This window comes from Protopterus annectens, chromosome 5.part1 (genome assembly GCF_019279795.1).
Source record: "Protopterus annectens isolate FY-2018-M chromosome 5.part1, PAN1.0, whole genome shotgun sequence".
NCBI classification, from domain to species: Eukaryota; Metazoa; Chordata; order Ceratodontiformes; family Protopteridae; genus Protopterus; species Protopterus annectens.
In genome coordinates, this window is record NC_056736.1 from 623,069,411 (window position 1) to 623,093,704 (window position 24,294).

The window sequence follows — 24,294 nt, forward strand, 5'->3', positions numbered from 1 at the left end:
GTGCCGAACAGTCACAGCCCTTAAGGCTAAACAACACACCTGATACACTTGTAATAGGTGACTCTATCGTCAGGCACACTGACGTCCCGCTCACCAGGCTGAACAAGGAGAAGGTCGCGGTGAGCAGCCTGTCTGGCGCTAGGATCCGCCACATAAAACAAGCACTCAGGTCACTCCAAGGCAAGTACAAATATGACTCAGTCATTGTCCATGCTGGTGTGAATGACCTGAGACGTACCTCCCTGGACTACATGAAAAGAGACATAGAGGAGCTCTCTGAGCATGTAGCCCAGGCTGGTATGACCCTGACCTTGAGTAGCATCTTACCCTCACCAAGAATGATGCCACAATATGAAGACAAGATGATCAATTTCAACAATTGGCTTAAGTATTGGTGTCATTCAAAGGGGATCCAATGCCTGTCAGCTTGGGATGATATGCACAACAAGCCACGATGCTTTGCTAGGGACGGCTTGCACCTGTCACCCTGGGCTTTGGATATTGGCAAAGGCTCTTGCTACCCCATAGTGCCTTTTTAGGCAAGGCTCAAAAGACAAACCCACCTCCATAGGTATCACAAGGGATAAGAAACTAAGAGTAATGCTACTCAACGCTAGAAGTCTAAACCTCAAGATGCACGCTCGAAACTCTCCTTAGCATGGAGAACATCGATATCTGTGCAGTAACAGAAACCTGGTTCAGGACTCCCGAGAGCACCCCAGCACTACCAGGTTATACCTCATACCATGCTTTTCGCCCCAAAACTTGGACCGAACCACAAAAGGAGGGGAGTATCGATATTCATCAAAGATACCCACACCTCCAGGTTGGTGGCAAAGCACGAAGCATCAGAGACTATCCATGTGCAACTAACAGTGGGTAAAACTGCCTTCCAGTTTATAGCCTGCTACAGACCACCCTCCCAAACCCAGGAACCCCACTCGGCCTTCCTGAGAACACTGGAAAATATGAAGGTCTCTCCGAACACCATTATATTGGGCGACTTCAACTACCCAAACATAGATTGGGAGCATTACTCTAGCTCCAACACCCTAGCCCAAAGGTTCCTAGAATTCATAAACTCAAATGCTATGGAACAACTTGTTACCACTCCCACAAGAGGGGAAAACATACTGGACCTGATCATCACCAACATGGGGACTCTATGCTCCAGACCAGAAGTGTATCCCTCACTGGTAAGATCAGACCATAAACTGATCTCACTGGATATTCACATCCCGACCCCACCCCCTGCCCAGAAAACCACAGTGAAAAACTTCTCTAAAGCAAATTTCACACTCCTCAAAACCGAGGTGGAATCCTTCAAAGCCCCGGGCCTGTGGAAAATACGGCCCAGACTGCAGAATCCTTTATAAATGCATTCTATGAACACCTTCAGGAATGCATGGATCATGCAATCCCAAATAAAACCAAGACCCAATCCTCCAAAGGCAGACGACCTGTCTGGTGGACCCCAGCCATAAACAAACTATACAATAGAAGGAGGAAGCTACTACATGATAGAGCAAAATCCCAAAAAGGGAAGGCATCTCTGATCAGTATTAGCAAAAAACTAAGGGCACTCATAAAATCGTCAAAGGCCAGCTTCGAGAGAAAAAATGCACAGGACACTAAAGATAATCACAAGGCTTTCTTTAGTTATGTTAGGAACCTGGGTGGGAATTCCCAGATATGCTCAGAATTAGTCCAAAATGACAAAAATACACTGATCCCACAGACATTGCCAACATCCTAGCTGACAGGTTCAGCGCAAACTTCTCCCCCCCCTCCCACCAAAAGGGCAAATATCTATCCCAGCAGAGTGCTGCCCCCGTGACATCTCAGATGCTCAGGTGGGAGCCGCCCTCTCCAAAGCAAAAAACACAGCATCAATGGGACCAGACGGTGTCCCAGGCTGCGTCCTACATGAACTCCAAGAAGAGCTAAACCCAAACATAAAACTACTGTTCAATCTCAGCCTTACTACAGGATATGTACCCAAAGAGTGGCGTACAGCAACAGTGGTCCCTCTCCACAAAGGTGGTGCCTCAACGGACCCTGGAAATTATCGCCCCATAAGCCTGACTAGCTTGGTCTGCAAAGCTATGGAAAGGATCATCATGGACCTCATAAATAAAGATATTGGGGACCTACAGACACTGGATCCTACCCAGTTTGGCTTTGTTAAGGGCAGATCCTGCCTCTTAAACCTGGTTGACTTCTTTGAAACAGTCACCAAGGCCATTGACGAAGGGAAGGTGGTCCACACAGCCTATCTGGACCTCGCAAAAGCCTTCGATACAATACCCCACTCAGGCATTATAGATAAGCTCACCAGCTTAAATATAAACCCCTATTGTCACTAGATGGGTTGCAAACTGGCTCAAGGACAGAACCCACATGGTTAGAATTGCTGGAGCCATGTCAGACTCCAAACCAGTTACAAGTGGCGTCCCACAAGGCTCAGTCCTGGGACCTCTCTTGTTTGGTATATATTTCTCGGAGGTACAGGCCAACACGGAAGGACTGTGGCTGACCAAGTTCGCAGATGACTGCAAACTGGGCCATAATCGACTCTCCAGCCGACACAAGCATCCTCCAAAAGGGCCTCATAGAAACAGACAACTGGTGTCAGAGCCATGGCCTCAAGCTAAACGCCAAAAAGTGTATAGTCATCCCCTTTGGCAAAAACAAAGTGCCCACAAATTACCACATAGGTGGTAATCCATTAAGTACAGAAGAAGTCATTAGGGACCTGGGGACCCAAGTTGATAGCAATCTCTCATTTGACAACCACGTGGCCAAAGTGGTTAGAAAAACATTTTATATAGCCCACCTAATCATGAAGGGATTCACATCTAGATTAGGGGAGGTCATCGTGCCTCTTTACTCATCCCTCATCAGGCCCATAATCGAGTACAATGCCCCTTTTGGGATGTACCTTACCAAACACCTGCAGCAACTGGAAAGACCCCAAAAGTACCTCACCAAGAGGATCAAAGGGCTCAAACAGATGCCATATGCTGCCCGGTTAAAGAAACTCCAGCTCTACTCAGTGGCATACCGCCTGCTCAGAGGTGACCTGTGCCTGACGTATAAGGCCATGTCCAACCCGGAATTAAGGGACATGCTGCACCTCAAAAATCCAAATCCCATCGAGCTACACGCTCGAGAGACTTGAACCTCAGCACTGAAATAAATAGGACATGCTGGAGGGACAGATTCATAACCCAGAGGCTCCCTTCACTATGGAATAAAATCCCAGTCCAGGTTAGGCAGAGTCCCTCATTGACTCTCTTCAAGAGGAATCTTGATGAGTGGATGGGAGATCATAGGTTTACCCCGGGTATCACTTCTGTGTCACTGTTAGACAGAGGCACAGTATACTAACCTCGAAAAAGGGCATAGCAAAATTAATTTAAAATGGGTGGCGAAAGCCAAACATACTCTGGCTAGGCTTATAAATGCCCTAGGGCAGATAGCCTAGTATGAACCTATGAAAACTGTAATGTAGCACTAGGAGTAATTGCAATAGTTTGTACAGATAAAGTAACTTTTAGCAAACACAGTTAAGTAAGCCCTGTAAGCAGAGCAGAAAACATTCTTAAAAAAATGTCACCTTGAAAAAGGGCAAACAATGATTGCAGGGGAACCTGCAGCCTCTATGTATAATCTCAGGAGTTAAATTAAAAAGCAGGTCTGGATGCAGATGGGGGTTGGGAGGATGGCCTAATGGTTAAAGTGCTTGCCTTGCACGCACAAGGTACAGGGTTTGAGTCGCACAAGGGATAATTGGCTAGGCTTAAATGGCTCTCAAGGGCAGTTAGCTTAGTATGAACCTATGAACCTATGAACTGTTGAAAGCAAAATTTAGTAACTTAGCCATAGTCAAAGCTAAACTAAAACAAGAAGCTGATATACCAACATGAAGGCTGAGATTATCTAGATGCCAAAAAAGATTAAAAAAAAAAGTTTATTTCCCAGTCATTCAAGAAGTTAACACTTTCATATTTAAATTTAAAAAAGCATCAGCTGAATTGTGCACTGAAGTTCCCCAAGCTAAACTGATGGCTTTATGGGACAAAAGATGGAGTAAAAATATTAGGATCAGTGCTATCCCCAAAAAGAAAGAGTAGAAAGACTGCCTGCAGTTTATGAAATAACTTTTGCAGACAGGAACAGAGATTCGGGCAGATGTGCTAAAGACTAAAAAAATGTACGTGACTTTGCTCCAGAGATACAAGGTTGGAAGCAACCAATACTAATCAGGATGTCATCATTAGAGTTAAAATAAATAATTATTTTGCTGTCAGATAGCTCAGGAAGATTTTGACAGTTGTAAACTTAAAAGATTTTGTGGGCCATGATTACTCTGAGACATGTAAAACTTGATTGCTTTCCACTGTTTTTAGGCAATGTAAGATGAAAAGGACTAAGTTTCACTTACATCTAGCTTTAAAATCCTATAGCCATTGGGCCCTAAGTTTTGTCATTCTCCTGCAGAGATGTCCACAAAACTTAATGCTTAGAGGACAGATGCTACAAGTTTAGGAAGAGCAGAGATCTCTTGCCCCATATCTGTATCATTATGCAGTCTTATTACCTTCTTACAACTCCTAAACTTACTCACTTCTTCACCTCTACAAAGGTTTTGTCATCCTCTCATATTTATTTATTTACTGACGTTTGATTACCGTAAAAGTCTGACTGGGTAGAAGTCCATTTTTTGAGAAGGCCTGGGGAGAAAAGCTCCAAAGTACTGCAAAACATTTTAAGAAACATTATTTTACAGTCTCTAAAGATAATAGAAACAAAAAAATATATATATAGTTTAAACAATTACACCACATTATACATCATATGAAAACATTAGTTAAGAATAGATACAAGTTATATGACATTGATTTAATAGTTAGAGAAGTTTTAGCCAGTTTATAGAAAAATTGAATACAGATTAGTATAATAGAAACAGGAATTGCAATGCAAAGTGAGAGAAAAGCAGACTTATGGTATATATACAGAGAATGCCAGGGGAGAGAAACTGATAGAAGGAAGTGAAGAAGGGAGAGTAAGGAGATGTAAGTTTTGAACAGGTATTTGTCCATATTTAGGGATATTGTTTATCCTGGTGTTGAGCAAGAACAGAGACAGGTTTTGGCTAAGAAGTCTTTCAGAATGGTTTTGAAGGGAGGGTACTGGATGGATAGAGATAATGACTTCCAGGCCTTATAAACACGATATGAGTACAGACACTGCCTATCAGAGTTGATAGGTTTGTGGACAGACATGAGGTTTTTGTCAATGAATCAGCATGACCGACTAGGAAAAAAGTTGTATAGAATGTTATTCAGTGCTGGACAAGCAGGTGGCTCTGGACAATTTTATAGGTGGTAGGAAACTACGTACATGTTAGTTGGTGTGGTAGTTCTAACCGTTTTAGGCTTTTCAGTGCTATACAGTGGTGGGTCTGTCCTCTTCTAGCCCTTTTCTCCCTGTCTGAACTCATCTACTTATTAGCTCCCAGTAATACTCTCTAGCTTACTTTCCTACCCTATTTCACTGTTTTACATAAATCTCGCCTTCTAGTTTCCCCTCTTTCACTTATATCTCTGTCCCTTAAACATATCTTTACTTGAGTAATTTTGTTTGAGTTGCACTATATATTTGCTGTGCCAAAACCCAAGACTCATGGCACATACTGCAAACGTTGTGCAAAACATTACTGCCATATTATAAAACAACTGTTTTCATTTCTTGTAAATGCATAACTATTGTAATTTCTCTACTGTTTAAAAACTGTGCTGTCAAATGTCTGGAGCTTTTCTCCCTGGGCTTCTCTGGAAAAGAGTTTTTGCAACCCAGTCAGACAGACCTGGTAAAGAAAAAGGACATTAAACAAACATGAAGCATAATATTCTAAGTAACGTTCTGGACTGAACGTAATCCTCAGCAATCATCCTGAAAATCAAATATTTTACAAGAGTTGTGAGGAACATATGATACAAAATCAGGGTCGGTTGAGAGTTATGTTTAAAACTTCAATCATGGTCATGTTACTTGGTTTATCAAATGCATGGCTACAAGTGAGCTGCACTCTATCTAGGCACTCGAAGGGCATTAAGAAAGAAAATTACTAGAGAAGGCTGTTGATTTCTAAGAAAAGAAGAGATTTTTAATGGTAATTCCAAAGACATGCACTTGGAGGATTTCTCCCCGGGCCTCCGCTGAAAACAGGATCTGTGGAACCTAGTCGGACATTCCCGGTCAACAAATGTTAAATAAAAAATAAAAATAAATAAATTACATCATCAGCATCATCAATCTCATTGTGTTTTTTTTTGGGGGGGGGGGTTCGGGGTTTGACATCAACTGTCACTATCTCTCTCGATTTAATAATACTCCCTTACCTTCTTCTATGGTCATGCCTGATTGTCGCAGGTCTTCTCTCACACAATCCATCCATCTTTGTTGGATGACCTCTCTTCTTTTTGCCTTCTTCCTTACTATACCATATCTTCTTCAGCAGAATGTCTTCTGTTTTCTTGCACATATGCTCAAACCATTATAATCTGTTCTCTCTGACCTTCTCTGCAATTAGAGTTACTAGGGCTTCTACTCATGTCCAATTTCTTCATCTGTCCCACAGTGTGCATCCTAGCATCCATCTTAGTCACTTCACCTCTATCATGTCTAGCTTCCTCAACTGCTCTGCCTTTACTGCCCAGATTTCCATACCATGCTGTAGTACTGGCTACACCTCTATTTTGTACACCTTATGTTTCAGCTTCTTTGACATTCTTCTATCACACACTACACCTCGCACTCTGTCATTTAGCTGCATTGCCCCTGATTCTTCCTTTGACTTTCTCATTCAGACTTCCCTTCTCCACAACCACCCCTCCATGATACTTGAAGCTGTTAACATGTTTGGATATCTTCCTTTTCACCTCAGTTTTCATCTCCATCTGATTCACCATTTGCTGCCATGACAACTGTTAATCTGCACTCAGTTTCATCCCTTGTGCCTTCAGTTTTTGTTCAGTCTGCATGTAATACTACATTGATTGCATACATTAGCTTTGTTGATCTGAACCCTCTGATCTGATGTAGTCCATCAGCAGTATAAACAGCAGTGGGTTCAGAACAGAACCTGATGCACACCCACTCCCACTGGGAACCCCCCCGTGACTCCGAACATTGTTCATACTTGTGTCACTGGATTTTTGAACAGAGCCTGCACTAATTCTATCAGTGATTCTGGGACTTCAAACCATCGAAGGACCGCCCAAATCAGCTTTCTTGAGACCTTGTCATAAGCTTTCTCCAAGTCTAAATCCATCTCACAGCAAACACTGGGTTGATGTGCTGCATCATGTTCTGAAAGTAAACTGCTCATCTCACTTCTTACTTTCGGGTCAATATTATAACATCAAAGTTTTTAAACATAGAATGTTATAATATCGAACCCCAAACACCGAAATCTGAAAACATCGAACAGTCAGAATACCGAATTTTTTCCCAGGGGGAAAAAAACACAAACACACACAAAAAACAGCAATCCACACACATACACTTAAATTCCTACACCTAAACCTAAACTAAACTTTACATACACTACTAGCTATCCACTTATCTTAACCCAACCCTAACCCTAAGATCCGTCACTATCGCACACTCGCCTCACCCGCGCCCTAACCCTAACTCACCTAACCCGCCCCCTAACCTACACACAACCGCACACTTACCTGACCTGCTCCCTAACCCTAACTCACCTAACCCGCCCCCTAACCCTAACCTACACACAATCGCACACTTACCTGAACCCAACCCGTAATGTTCCAACATATCGAACGCTGTAAACAGCGAAGCCACAGCAACGGCCCACCAAATTCTTTCCCTGGGAAAACATTTGGTGTCCTGCACCTTCGCTGTTTTTAGCGTTTGACATTACGGGTTCGATATTATAACATTCGATGTTTAAAAACTTCAATGGTATAATATAGACCCCTTACTTTCTGCTACTCTATGTAGTCATTTATCAATCCTCCTTTCCAGCACATTCATGTAGTGTGCCAAGAGTTTAATCCCCTTAAACTGTGAATGGAATGTCCCATTTCTTGTTGTACACTGGCAGTAGAATGCTTGTTCTCCAGAAATCTGAGATTCGCCTTTCTCTCCATACTACTATGAGGACCCCTCTGGAACAATTTCTCCTCTAATTCACTCAACATCTTTATCATATCTGTGGTGACCTCACCTGAGCCTGCTGCCTTTCCAGACTTCATTTTCCTTAATGCTGTTCTTACTTCTTCTAGGAGGGTCTACATCACTTTGTCGAATCACAAATGATCAAACCCCTATTCGTCCAACACCTTTTAATCAAAACTGCTAATCACTGAACAGAGTTTTAATCAAAGTTTTTCCTAGGACAAACCAACTGTTGGTAACCATCTGGAATTTTTCCCAACTGAAGTGCGATCTCAGAGTTGGTATATTTAGTTAGGGGGATGTGAGGGGCACAGACCCCACAATGGGGGTGTATGGAGGCGAAGCCCTCAACTTAGGTAGGTGTTAAGTTTTATTATTTTGTTCACAGTCGCTAGGGTGGCCTATTGTTGGTTTGCCCTAAGAAATATTTCACTGAAAACTCCATTTGATGATTGGCAGTTTCAATAAATAGGTGTTCGATGAATCGAGGTTCAATCATAAGTGATTCAACAAAGTGATATAGGCCCCTTCTAGGGAGGGCTCTTTCACCATAGGCTGCGTCTTAGACAGTACAGCTTCTCTGGGAATTTATTCATTCAGAAGCTGCTGGAAATACCCCTTCCATCTGCATCATCATTTCCTGTAAACTGGACAGCAGGTTGCTGCTGGCATTCCTACTGAAGGCTGATGACTATTTATCATTCTATCTCTGCCTTGCAGCTGGATAGATCGTCTTTGTACCATCTGCTATGTCGCTTTACAGAAACGGGTAGAGTGCCTCTAATGACTTCTTCTTTGGTACTGCGATTGATCTCTTAGTGTCTTTACTAGCCAACTAGTATTCTTGCTTTGCCTGATCTGTCTTTTCTAGCCAACTAGTATTCTTGCTTTGCCTGATCTGTCTTTTCTATCTCCCACTTCTTTCTGCACGCCTTTCTTTTGATAACTTCTTAGTCTTCTGCACCATACCACCAGCTTTCCTTACATACTTTATTTCCATAATTGGCTCATGCTGTTTTGAAATTCTGCCATTCTTCTTCAATTCCACCTATTTTGTCATCTTCCTGTGGCGTCAGATTCCTAAGAATTTCACTGAACTCTTGTGATTTTGCTCTAGCCAACTTACACATTTATAACCTAGTCTCTGTTGTCCTTAGAACCTTTTCTGACTATTGCTTGTAGTTAATTGTGTCAATCAGTGGTTTATGTTTTTTGGTTAACCCTTGCGTTGATGATGGGGAATGAACAACCTGCTGTTCAGGAGGGGACGTATGATCATCAGACAGGAAGGGCAAAGACAGCAAAATAAAAAATGCACCACCATGTTTACTTATGGAGAAGATCTACAGCTACTGTAATAATTTTTGCTATAGTAATACAATAGTAACCAAGGTTTACAGACTGATGTTGTGTATATCATTTTTTTCAAGTGCCTTTAGTGCTGCAGTTGACAATCTCTGTCTTTAGAAACCCATTAAACTGACCTTCTGGGCACTTTGATCAGCTGGATTCTAACTATGAAATGACCAGATTGTGATTGCTAGTAAATACTGAGCAGCAAGGAGAGCGAATGGTTCTTAGGCAGTACCTTAAGGGTTGATTTTAGGGCTGTACCCATTTAATACCTATTTATCAGACAAGGACGTAGATTAACCTTTATACAAATCTATATTGATGATATTAAAGTGAGCAAAACAGTCTCCTGTTTTAAAGGCTGTTTTAAAAGTTTGACAGACTATTCCTATGGGCAATCTGTCAAAGTAAGGATTAAACTTTCAGAAACTATGTGATTTGACAACAAAAAAGATGGATGGGCACTACAAAGTAGATGCCAAGGAACTGGAAAGGTTATACTAGTTCGAGGACTTGGGTATTATTTTAAACTATGAAATGTCATCTAAGAATTGTGGAGATGATATCTGCACCAAGGGGTACAAAACAATTAGCTGTGTATGAAGGTTTATAACATCTAGCTCTCCTAACATAACTATTAGCTTGTTTTGTAGTTTAGTAAGATCTTAGTTGCAGTACTGTTGCCCCCATAGACAACGTTCAATAAAACACACACATGCACAAGAAATAAAAATGACAGAAACAAAAGGGTGAGAAGTTTACAGCACTTGAACTCTCAAAAAAGACTATGTGGATTTCCATTACACTACCTGTCACATAAGTGGCTAAGTTGTGCCTAGACATTTGTGTATAAGATAACCAAGAGTAAATATCTTTTCATCTCTTTTGGTTAAAAAAGCTCTAGATAAGAGGATGTGCATTTAATAAGAATTCAGAACAGAAACCTAAGACTTAGTAAGCGGTTTTATATGTCAAACATATAGAACTACCCATAATGTCTTAAATATATGGCTTATGTTTTTTTCAGGTATTTTACTGTTGTCATTTTTAAAACCTATGTGCCAGTATATAACACTAAGTAGCCATTATTACCAGTAAAACGACTTGTGCTTTGAAATGGTTGCTTTATTGGGAGAGCAAAGTAAAGTGCACAACTAACCAGTATCACAAAAATGAAGCAAACACAAGGCCGTTTGCAATGCCAGTTTACCAATAAATAAGACATAAAGAGAGCAAAAATAAAAAATAAATAAAAGTTCCTCACCTTATCAAAGTGTCATCATCTACTAAAACCAGCCAAGGCATTTTAGGAAAGATGTGGAAAAATCTTTTGAGTATAGCAAATGTCTTCCCACAATGACCTGTAATATAAGATTTATGTAATAATATAATCATTTAACAATACATTATAAAAACAATACATAATGGCTATGCATATTTAGGCAGGATTGATGACTGAGCCATATAAATAGAGATGAAGTTACAAAAATGACATCAATAAGCCTAAAAGTTAAAGGAAAAAAATAAAGAATCATGTAACAATACAACATTAATATGGCTCTCCAGGTATTCATTTTATATTTTTCCTGGGATGAAAAGAACAACTCTGATTTTCCTAATTCTTTGGCTCACTCAAGCATAGTTTTATTCCAAGACAATATGTTATGTTTTACTTCTTAAATAACAATCCTTTGTCAATGCCAAAGGTCGGCTTGCACGTCGTTAGTAATTTGACACTAGAAAGTAACTTCAAAGGATACTTTGTGGATTGTTTAGGGTTTTGTTTTCAATGGAAAGTTTACGTCTGCTGGAGACTAGTTAGAAAAGTCATGAAGGAAGACATAAGTAATAGCTAAGCAAATTGTTTTGTGCATATTAATATCTTGTACTAAGCAGCACTGACAATTCGTACTGCACTGTAATGTAACACAGAAACAAAATGGTATATTTTAAAATTACTCTGGAAAAACAATGCTTGTCAGTGTAGTTGCTTTCCAAGTGGAGGCAGCGTAAAAGAACTGCATAAATTAGCATAAGACTAAGTGAATAAAGATGAAAATCAAATGTTGAGCAGTGAATATCCATGAAGCATGGCATATTACCCTACAGTAGAGTTAATGATGGAGAATAGGATATTCAGTGTGCTGTTTAGAATGTTCTGGACTTGCCTTCTTTGTCTTAGTTGCTATCAAATCAGAGATGTTCTTCAAGCTATTCTGAGTAGCTGTAATTTGACTGTAATATATTTAACATTCTTTCACATTTGTTTAGGACCATGGGTTGTTTTCATAGTTGTTATGAAACTACACTGCAGATATGTACACACAAAACCAATTATTAAAGTTTACTTTATTGTTAAAGGATTTACTAAAGAGGGCCAGCCACCAGACACTGGAGGGAGGTGGTTGTCAATACATAAAGATCACTCCTGTCAGTGCATGCTGTTTTGTGTGCTTTTGCACCCAGCCTTCTGTGAAGCAGCTTCTTTTAATTTTTTTTTTTTATTTTCTGGTGGATACCTTGACTGGCATGGCACCTGAATTACGTCTAATATATTGTTAAACATTTGCTAAGAACAAACAGCCAATGATCACCTTGCGAGGGCTTTTCAATTGATAAAAAAGGTCATTCCTGTGAGTGGTCATGCCCTTCACAAACTTGGAGTCTTACAGTAACATGTATGACAGGTTTGGCAGGAGCAAAGGAGCACCCAGGCTAATTCAGTATACATTTATTTTCAACTATTATTTTACTGTTATTCTGAATTTATTTATTTTTTACATATACAGTGGACCAACTGGCTCATAGCTGGGTACAATCAGTATTTGAAGAAAAAATGATTTAGCAGTGCTGTAGCTGCAGAATGTTTATCTTACCTCATGACTGCTTTAGTAATGTGGACAGAACTCTCTGCAGTAGGTTCAGTACTCTTGACGACTTAGAATTGGAGAAAGATGCAATATAGAAAGAAACAGATTTAGGAGGGATCAGTGATGGTAACTGCAATTCAACAAGATGAAGAGCTGCTATATAATAATATTTTACACAAGATTATTTAAAATACTGTTATGTGACTTGAAAGAATATGGCTTTTTTGCCACATAACTATTCAAGCTGAAGACTTATGACCTGCTACAGCAGAATCAGGAATGCAAACAAAGTCCATCCATGTACTCTGTCCATAAAGCTACCAAATGCTATGGTTATCAGACTGAAACTGAGAAAGCAAGTCCTAACATAACCTTCTGCTCTGAGCCCTCTAAGATAACAGTGATGAATACGGTAACTATAAACGCCTGATGCAATGCAAAAAGACTTAAAAAAATAAATAAATAAATAAACAGTAACAGCAGTTATGACAGTTCTATTAGCATACCCCAATTCATTACTTATCAATAGATCATTGTTGAACACCAAGTCCCCCCAATTTGAAACCCTCATATCACTCCCCTACACAAAGGTGGCCCATCAACTGAACTAAACTACAGACCAATAGCAATACTGTCTCCACTATCAAAAACACTTGAAAAAGTAGTTCACAAACAGGTTACCGGCTACCTCCTCTCTAAAAATCTCCTAACTAATGCCAAACATGGATTCAGACTACACCATAGCACAACCACTGCATTAATGTCTTTTACTAACACTGTCAACTTCAATAGGACCAATAACAACTATGTCTCTTCTATCTTCCTTGACCTGTCAAAAACATTTGACATGGTCTCTCATACTAACCTACGAAATACCCTCACTGACCTCTATTTCTCAAACTCCACTCTTGCATGGTTCCATGATTACCTCACAGGTCAGCAACAAGCAGTCTCATGGCAACAAACTCTATCACCCCTACTACCTGTCACTCTAGGAATGCCTCAAATTTCTATCCTAGGCCCACTTCTATTCTCAGTATTTACTAACAGACTCTAGACAACCACACATGAATCACTCATCCAATATGGAGTGCTTCAAGGTTCTATCCCAGGCCCACTTCTATTCTTCATATTTACTAACAAACTCCATTTAGCAACCACACATGAATCACTCATGCAATATGCAAATTATTCCAAAGTCATCTGCTCTGTACCCTTGCTACTGGATCTTCAGACCCTAACTCAAAAAGCCTTTCATGATGTAGAGTCCCGGCTCACAAATGCCAACCTAATATAAAACCTTTAAAAAAAAATAAATAAATAATGGTCTTCCTCCCTAACAAAACCACTTCCCCCCAGCATCTTCTCCATCTCCTCAATTAACAATACCATCATCACCCCATCACCACACACTAAACTGTTAGGGGTTGAAATCGACTGCAAACTTAAATTTGATATTCACATTTCCCAAAGAGTGGAAAAGGTTCATAAAAAACTAAGTGCATTATACAGAAATAAACTCTACTTCACCAAAAATACCAAAGTAGCTATTGCCCAAACTAATTTAATATCCAATGAAGTAGTTATAAAAACGTTTAATACAAGAGGTAAGCGCTTTCACATAAAAATGCTTCTTCAGACCTATAAAATAACAGCATGACAAGTATAATATATACAGACTGAAACATTCAAAACATCCAATAAAACAGCCTAACCAATTAATTTAGGAATACTTTACTTAGTAGAACTAGTAGAACTAGTATGCACCCTAACTACGTGTTTCGTAATCTAATACGGGGGCAAGGTATTAGAGCCTCGAGACTTAATCCTTCTATTGAGGGGTTTCAATTTGAAATCCAGCAGTTAGAGCATAGGTTGATCTCTCGAGGCTATGGCTATGGCTCGAAAGAAATTTTTGATATGTGGTCAGATTTAGAAGATCTTAGACAAGGAAAAGCAGCTCCTTATTTTGGACCCAGAACCTCTGAGTTGACATATGCATCTAAGGCTGTTGATCCCTTTAGTGTGGTCAAGGTTCCATTGTTCTTCACTAGAGATCAGAAAGCGGTTTGTGATATATTTCATCAATATTGGTCCATTTTGCAAGTGGACCAAGAATTAGGGAACATTGTTGGCCCTATTCCTACTTTTATTTTTAGAAATAGACTCAGTATAAAAAGAATGTTATGTGGTAATCAGAAGTCGGACCATAGTACATCTAATATAGGTGTTACTTTACCTTGTGGGAAATGTAACTTTTGCATGTATATTAACACTTCTGAATCATTTTTTCACCCTGACCTTAAAAAAGATTTTGTATTTAATGTGAATGCCAATTGTCAATCAACCAATGTGGTATCTCTTGCCTGTTGCTCGGTATGCCAATTCTTCTCCGTGGGGAAGACTAATCGTTCCCTACGTGAAAGAATGAGAGAACACATTTATAGCATTAGAAAGGGCATTGCTCACAATGCCCTTTCGAAACATGTTAGTGAAAGAGCTGATTCACATCAGTTCACGTTTAGGGTGATCGATGTTGTTCACCCTAGTATTAGGTTGGGTAATATACGTAATACTACAGAATTTAGGGAGAATAACTGGATAATTATTCTAAAAGGACATAGAGGTGCTGGGTTGAATGAACGAGTATCCATTAAGCCGTATTTAAATAAACGTAGATTGCCAAAATAGCTTTGTCATAGGATTGTTGTATTTTTGTGATGTGTGGCTATTGGTAGCTTCTTTGTTTTTACTTTGGATGTATGTTTTTAAGAGTGACTCAATGCTTAATTGGTTAGGCTGTTTTACTGGATGTTTTGAATGTTTCAGTCTGTATATATTATACTTGTCATGCTGTTATTTTATAGGTCTGAAGAAGCATTTTTATGTGAAAGCGCTTACCTCTTGTATTAAACGTTTTTATAACTACTTCAGTGGCTGCTGCTGTGTTCGCTCTGTCAGCTTTTGTGAATGTGCTTTATTTATTATTTTATTCCTGATCGAGTGTTTATTTTGTGGTTTGGCGTTTTTCTTGGTCTTAATTTAATATCCACCTTCTTATACGCCGCCCCCATTCTCACTAATCTCAAGAAATCTGAACTACGAAAACTTGAATCCTGCTATAATAAAATAGCAAGATATGCCACCAGTTCACCAACTAGGTCACACCACTCTCTCGCTTTTAAATAACTTAACTGTCTAGAACTCCCCTACCTCCTACACTATACACAATTAACAATGGCCCATAAACTCCATTCAGAGCCTGACAAAATACTATGTTTACAAACCCTTCTACAACCCTATGTAACCAACAGACCACTACGTTTCACCAACAAATAAAAACCTGCTTATCCAAAAACCAAGCATGTGATTCCCTATTTGCCAACTACATTGGTAAATCTGTAATAAACTCCCAGTAGACATTACCTCCATAACATCCTTACCTCTATTCAAAAGCAGTCTAAAACACCACCTCCTTAGCAAGTCACACTGCTCATGCTCTGCCCCCAAATGACAGCTCACTCCTCTACAAATCTTCTTGCCCAGTTTCATACATAAAACTATTATTTAACACCAAAACATAACCTACCTCCAATCATCCACATGTATGCTACCAACATACACTTTATCACATTTCCCATACCATAATCTTTCACTCTCCCATCTACATTATCTCATGCCTGCATAAAAGTGCTCCAAAGTTCTATTTGATTGTATAACTCCTGTGTGCATAGCACACTGTACACCCATATACTACTGTTTTCTCATACTCTACTGGTGTATTCTAGACACAATTATGTTATGTAATGCAACTATTACCAATTCTACCATGATATGTATTACTTGGATATGTATTACCTCCACTTTGGATGCCATTGATATTTGTTATGTAAATGTATTAATTGTAGCTTTTCTCCCCGGGCCTCCACTGAAAAAGGACATGTGTCCAGCCAGACTTTCCCAGTAAACAAATGTAAAATAAATAATGAATAAATATAAATCCAGACACAGAAAGTTACAGAGACAAGCAGTGGGAAGCAACTTTAAGACTCATTTCAGGGACAATGACACTGAGTTAGAAAATATCCGATCACCACAGTCTAGTGGAATGCTAGTGTTGGGTGATTCCACGATCAGGAAATCAATTAGACCTGTTTGTGGTATAATTAAGGAAAAGATATTTGTGTCAATATTTAGTATATGCAAATTCTCTAACATATACAGTTCACTACAGATAAGTAATTTGACTCCTTAATAACATAACCTGTTGTCAATTGACTAACTGCTACCTCACTCTATCCTATCACATGTACAACTATAGTAAGGTTATATTTTACATTTGTCAAAAATAGAAAGTAAATAGCTATCTATGTGAGCTATTGTCATCTTTGCCTCTTACCATCAGTTTTCAAATCTGTTATACTTCATTAAATACTGTAGTTGACAAACCACCCAAACGTAGAGGTACTGAAGATAATCTCCAACTCAAAAATATGAGAGCAGATGTAAAATATTAGTGGCGTTTATTCAGGACAGAAATCACGTATATTTTACATCTGCTCTCATATTTTTGAGTTGGAGATTATCTTCAGTACCTCTACGTTTGGGTGGTTTGTCAACTACAGTGTTTAGTGCGTGACTTGTTGTTTCCTGGTTTATACTTCATTAAATGTTTGGGGAATTCAAAACACTTGAGCTAGATCCAATAAGAATAAAGGAGGATTTTCACAGTAAGGTAGAATATTTTGATAAAGAACGGTTCCATTTAAATAATAATGGGGTGAAATACTGAGTAACATACCTTTCAGCTATCCAGATTTTCGCAGAATGTCCAAATTTCTTACCTCATATTTTTGGTCTGTTCCTCATAAAATTTGCAGTTTTCTGGATTTTTGTGGTGAATACGTGAGGACTGAAGTCTTTATATAATGATAGGCATTTGAGTTTCAGACTTCATATCCTTCAGAAAATGCATGGTAACACAAGACCTTGCATTCTATCAACATTCTAAGTTTATAACAGCAATATTTAAAATTTGTCCCTATTTTTGGGGCTTTGTCCAGATTTTTTGTGCCCAGAGGTTGAGAGCTATGCTGAGTAATAAACATCTTGAAATGTCAAAACATTTTTTAGATTTCAGTCAGCAAATAATGAAAGATGAAGGCATCTTACAGTAAACTATGACATCAGGACTTATTACACTAATGTTCCCAGTTTATGATAAAGTGGACAAACTCGCTGCACTATGCTATGAACTCAAACTCTCCATCCTAGTAACAACAGAATCATGGCAATGTAAAGGAATATTACTCAAAGCATATCTGGAATATGAATGCCTCAGATTAGACTATTGTGGTGTTAAGTTTGTGGTTGTTATTTCAGAAAAACATTCCTTCCATAGCTCTATCATGTGACCATTCTAAGGTTCATAGGTCCATAGGTGTTTACTAGGCTAACAACTACAAGGGCCTTTTTAAGCCTAGCCATGCATCCCAAATCTCTGACAAGTTCTGATACCCTTGATAAGTATAAGCATAGGCCTGGGAGATTAAACATTTACACTTTACCCGTTTGCATTACAGACATAGGTGCCAAATCAGGGATGAATTTCTGGTTTCCCATCCAATTGTCCAAGCTGCACTTGAATTGGGTTAGGGAGGAACTCTGCTTCACATGGATGGGGAACCTGCTCCATAGACGGGGTAGTCTCTGGGATACATACCTATCTCTCCAGCAGGTCCTATTTATATCACAGGCAAGTTTTAAGTCTTCTAAGTAATTCTGGTACTGTTTGTTTTGTGGACATGCAAGAGTTCCATCAGAGTGGGGTCTGACAATGCCCTGTATGCCAGGCATAGATCTCCCCTCAAGAGCCTGTAAGAGACAGAATACAGGGATAGGGCCTTGAGGCAGTCTGCATAGGACATATAACTTACGCCCTGTATTCTTTTAGTGAGGAACCTCTGTGGACGTTCCAGTTGTTGGATATGACTGGTTAGGTACATACCAAAGGGTGCATTGTACTCAATGATGGGTCCGATGAATGCCAAATACAGTGGAACAATGACTTCCTTGGACTTGGATGCCATACCTTTGTTTATAAGTTGTGCAATATAGAATGATTTCCTCACCACTGTAGACACATGATGATCAAAGGCTAGATTACTATCTATGTGTGTCCCTAAGTCCCTGACTACTGGGTCAACTCTAAGGGGTGCGTTGTCTATATGATAGTTATCAGGGATGAGCGACTTCCCAAAGGATACTATTGTGCATTTCTTGGCATTTAGTTTTAGTCCATGGCTGTGACATCATTTAGTTGTCTGTGTCAGCCTCCCCTGGAGAACATTTGTGTCAGTGAGAGATTCAATGACAGCTCTTAATTTGCAATCATCTGCAAATTTAGTCAGCTAGACACCACTGACATTGGCCTTGACTTCTGAGAAGTAAATGCCAAAAAAGAGCGGTCCAAGGACTGATCCCTGAGGTACTCCACTTGTGACTGGCCTCTTTGTAGAGGTGGACTCCCCAATTCTAACTTCCTGGGTCCTGTGAGCCAGTTGGCTATCCACTGGGTAACAGAAGGGTTTTACCTAACCTCTTGGGTTTGTCAACAATGCCCAAGTGGGGTAAAATGTACATAAGCCCTAGCATTTATCAAACAGAGCTACTGCTGTATAGCTAAGGAAACTGTTTTGGTAAAAAAGTTTCAGAAAATATTCCTTCCAGGCTTCTATCACTTGACCATTTTAAGGAAACTGTTTTGGTAAAAATGTCTCAGAGAATATTCCTTCCGGGCTTTTATCACTTGACCATTCTAAGGAAACTGTTTTGGTAAAATTGATAAGTTCCTCTGGTAGTATCTATCTGAATCTTATGGCATGCTACAAAAGCCCTAAACTAGTTGGAGTTCATTGAAAGTATGGAGAGAAATATGAACCTGGAAAATCCTATAACATTATGTGACTAACTTTCCTCACATCAACTGGTCTAATGTTGGTTATTCTTTAGTAGAAGAAGAATTTTATGACCTAGTATTAAAGAACTTTGTTCTGTTAACTAATTTCCATACAAGAAAAAATAATACACTTGATCTGCTAATAACAAGCATTCCCAGGAAAGAATAAGACATTGACCAAATGAACTTTGGGTGATTTTAACCATCTGACTTTCCATTTCTCTGTGAAGCATGATATGGTACAATTACATTATAAATTCAGCACTACGTGACTTAATGTAGACTCTCAGAACTGAATTCACTAGACTGGATGACTAACAATGGAAATTATGTAGTTAATGGGTGGGCTATGTTTGAAAATTTAAGTTTGGAATCAGTAGATAAAAGCAAGAATTGTTTTGTATAAGTAAAAGTAATATATTTCAATTTTTCTCCTAACTTTACTTATTTTAAACTATTGTCTTTAATTCTGACTTTCTGGCAATCTTCACAGAATCACTGTAAGCAGTGGTACACAGAATCACAAAAGTCAGAAAGTTTCAGAAAGTGTTATTCAGTTTACGAGCTTGTTATGTAAGTGAGGGATTTAGTCACATAGCCCTGTGAATCACAGAACTACTCATGTGAAAATGTGGTAATGTAGGCAGGTGCGTACCAAAGCTCATGCACATGTATTGGCACTGTCTATGGAATAGCTATGAAACACTAAGGGGGTTCAAGTGCAGGCCGTTAAGTTATCTTAGCTGCTGCAGTCATGTTGCAGTGAGTGTAGTTTACACCCCAGGAGTCTCATTTCCATACATCAGGCACCATTCTGCACTGAACTTTGGTAATAATATTAGTATGTTATATATGGCACCAAATCATGCAGAGGGCTATGCACAATGAATCACTAAAATAATGAAACCCATCTCAATGTTCTACATGAACTGTTTGGCGTAAGGTGCTTTACAGAGGCATACTAAGTGAAACCCAATGCAAAAAAATTACGCTCCTTCCAAGCCCTCCTCATATTCAAGAATAGAGAAGTCTGTGCAGTTACCAAGACTTGGTTTAAAGTGGCAGAATGTACCCCAGAAGTGCAATGTTTCACTACCTTCCACACTTTTAGACCAGTAGCTGAACAGACAAGGGTGAATTGTGGCAGTGTCTGAATATACATCAATAACAAGCATACCTCCAGGGGTGGTCACAAACAGGATGATGTGCTGGGGTCCCTCCACATGCAGATCACTGCACACAAAATCCTGTACCACATTCTAGCCAGCTATAGTCACCTTCCATGTCCCAAGAAGCTCACAATGCATACTTGGACCTAATGAACGCACTTAACATCCAATCGAACATCTTACTCAGGAAAGACTTTAATTACCACCCCTCAAATCTATGAGCAAAGAGATTTCTGGACTTCGTAAATATAAACACCCTTGTCCAAACAGTGAAAACACCCACTAGAGGATCCATTATACTGAACCTTGTACTCATAAATAGGGGAGTATAATGCACTCCCATCCAATGTCTAGTCCACCCTGGTAAGGTCTGGTCTGACAATAAAGCTGTCTCCTTCATAATCAAAATCAACTCTGTAACCCAGTAAAGCCAGTAACAAGTTAGAAACTATTCCCAGGCAAACTACCATTCATTAAGTGATGGTTTGTCAAAATTCATTGCCCTACCAAACCTGTGAACAGAGCAGCCTACACTAAGTTGTTCTCAGAAACTCTGTGCAACCATGTCAATGACTGCATAAAGGCTGCTGTACCAAGAATTAAGGACAGAACTAGCCCCAGAAACAAACCGCCCTGGTGCAACCAAACAAAAGGAAAAAAATTATGGCAAAGATAAGGAAGGCTAATTCCCATAAAGATAAAAACTTTCTCATCAAACTAAATAGGCAACTGAGAGGACTAATTAGGTGAAACAAAGTCAACTTTGAAGTTAAGATACCTCTCCAGTTGAAAGATAACCATAAGGCCTTCTTCAGCTGTGTCAGAAACTTTAATGGCAGCACACAGCAATGGGCTGAACTGCTGGTTAATGGTGCCAACATTCACTGAGCCTGGTGATATAGCAAACCTGTTAGCAGACAAATTCAGTTCCACATTTACCTCCCATCACCCCAACCATCCTCCAAGAAATACCCTCACACATGGTGCCTCCAACTATAACTAGTCAGCACATACTGGCTACACTTGAAAAAGCAAAGAGCACAGCCTCAATGGGCTGTATCATCATCCCGGGATGCCTCTCAAAATAATCTAAAATATGAATTTTCAGGTCGCCTGGAGTCACTTTTTAATTAAAGTCTTAAAACAGGCTGTGTGCCACAAGAATGGAGGACTACAACAGTCACCCCATTTCATAAGGGTGGACCTTCAACAGATCCTGGTAACTACAGACCCATTAGTCTGACTAGTCTTATTTGCAAATCCATAGAAAGAATTATCACGGAAAGTATCAACAAGGGCATAGGAGACCTCTAGACATTGGATCTATCCCAGTTTGGCTTTGTCAAAGGAAGGTCATACTTACTGAACCTGATGGACTTCTTTGAAAAGGTCACCAAGGCAAAGGATGATGGAAAAGCGGGTGCATACTGCCTACCCAGATCTGGCTAAAGCATTTGATACAATACCCCACCACTTGGTCATTATCAACAAACTTACAGAACTAGGCATAAATCATTTAATAACACACTGGATAGCTAGCTGGCTCACAGATAGGATCCAAGAAGTTAGGATTAGTGAGGAGACCTCCACAAAGAAGTTGGCCACCAGTGAAGTTCTCGGGGATCTGTGGTGGGCCCTCTCCTCTTTGGCATCTACTTCTTGGAGGTCAAAGCTAATGTCAAAGACCTCTGGCTGACCAAGTTCACAGATTACTGCAAACTGGAAGAAGTCACTGAACCCCCCCCCCCCCCCAAGTTGGGAACACACTTCAGAAAGGTCTTACACAGGCAAACACATGCTGCCAAAGCCATGGCTTAAAGCTCAATGTCAAGAAATGCATTATATTGCCTTTTGGGAAGTCAGCCAACTCAGGTAACTATGTCATCAATAAAACACCCCTAAAAGTCAATTCACTAGTTGGGGATCTGGGAACTCATGTAGATAGTAACCTAGCCTTTGACCAACATGTGTCCAAGGCAGTAAGAAAATCCTTCATGTTGCTCAACCTATAATTAAGGGCACAGCATTTAGGACCAAAGAGGTCACTGTACCATTGTACTAGGCTCTCATTAGACCCATCATAGAGTATAAAGCCCCCCCTTTAGTACGCGCCTGACCAGGCACATGCAGAAAATTCAACATACACAAAGGTTCTTTACAAAAAAAAAAATCACAGAGACTAAACACAATATTCTACTGTGATTGCCTCATATCCCTGACTCTTTACTCTTTATCATACAGACTACTGACAGGTGATCTTTGCCTAGTGTACAAGGCATCCCTGGACTCTCTTTTGATGAACACTTTGCACATCCGCAAAACAAATAGCATCAGAATTACTACATCAAAAGATGTACATTTTACTTGGACATAAGTAGGACATGTTGAAGAGACAGAAATGTTTCTCAGAGAATTCCCGTTCTCTGAAACAGGCTTCTCATCCATGTGAAGCAGAGTTCCTCTCTAACCCTATTTAAGCGCAACTTGGACTAACAGATGGTTAACCAGAAATTCATCTGTGGTATGGTGCCTATGTCTCCGATGGACAGAGGCAGGCAGTAAATTGCTCCTTATATAAATCAAATGTATGGGTTACTTCTGGGTACAGCCAACAAAGTCCCCTGTGCGTTAGGCAATTGCATGGCTCCAATAAACCATGTTGAACAAGATGAGCCAGCAAATTGTGATATTGTGCCAAAGACCCTTTATTAAGTCATATAAGTAACAAAATATTAGAACAGAAAGAAACAGACCGGTTTTGGCTAATGGGGTATTACATAGCCTTCCTCAGTGTTAAAAACTCATCAAACCATTGTTCATTTAATATTGTCATTCACTAACCAATTAGCTTCTGATTGGTCATATTACAAGTGTTCATTCAGTCCTGGTGGGAAAAGCCCTCCCAATTTAATAATCCAGTTTTTCTCCTTTGCATCCAAAATGGAATGTCATCCAGCTTTATAGGATCTATTACCCACTATTTTATCTATAATAGTAAATTTAAATGTTGCTTCCGGGTGTTTTAACAAATGCTTGTATAATGCATTATTAGCCCTCCTGTTCCTAATGTCAATCACATGCTCCATAACATGCAATCTAAGGGGTCTGGAGGTTTGTCCCACATAAAATGCCGAGCAATTACATACGGCCAAGTATACTACCCAGTCACTACTGCAGTTTGCAATAAATTTAATGTCAAAAACAGTACCCGAATTCCTACTAGTAAACTGGTTTTCACAATATTAATGCAATGACTGCAGTGTTCACATGGTGTACAACCTGTCAAAATATCCCCTGTGGTTATATAATGGGGCATGTATTGACAACAAGCAATTGAGCATCAAAACCGAATAGGGATGATTTGCTCAAATACAAGGAGAAGCAACCACAGCACACTAATTTACCAATACATCTAACTACCACGTATGGGAGGAATATGGAATATTTTGTTAGCTGACAACACTATCAAATATCCTTGGGGAGAGATGTCAATTCTCAGAGGCAAAAATATGGGCTCATGTTTTAGTTTTTACAAAAGGGGCTTGGAATGGCAGTGTATAGGAACCAAACAAAAAACATCACAGGGGATTATTAAATTGGGAGGGCTTTTCCCACCAGGACTGAATGAACACTTGTAATATGACCAATCAGAAGCTAATTGGTTAGTGAATGACAATATTAAATGAACAATGGTTTGATGAGTTTTTAACACTGAGAAAGGCTATGTAATACCATT

General features: G+C 39.5%; 1 protein-coding gene across 2 annotated transcripts in view; it reads right to left on the reverse strand.

The window, feature by feature from the left end:
• B3GLCT (beta 3-glucosyltransferase) overlaps window positions 1–24,294 on the reverse strand; it is a 1,903,418-nt gene that overhangs the window by 230,026 nt on the left and 1,649,098 nt on the right. For both annotated transcript variants that reach the window (XM_044073237.1, XM_044073238.1), the window contains exon 11: window positions 10,826–10,922. In XM_044073237.1, the coding sequence (XP_043929172.1) occupies window positions 10,826–10,922 (97 nt within the window). The remainder of the gene's footprint in view (window positions 1–10,825; window positions 10,923–24,294) is intronic.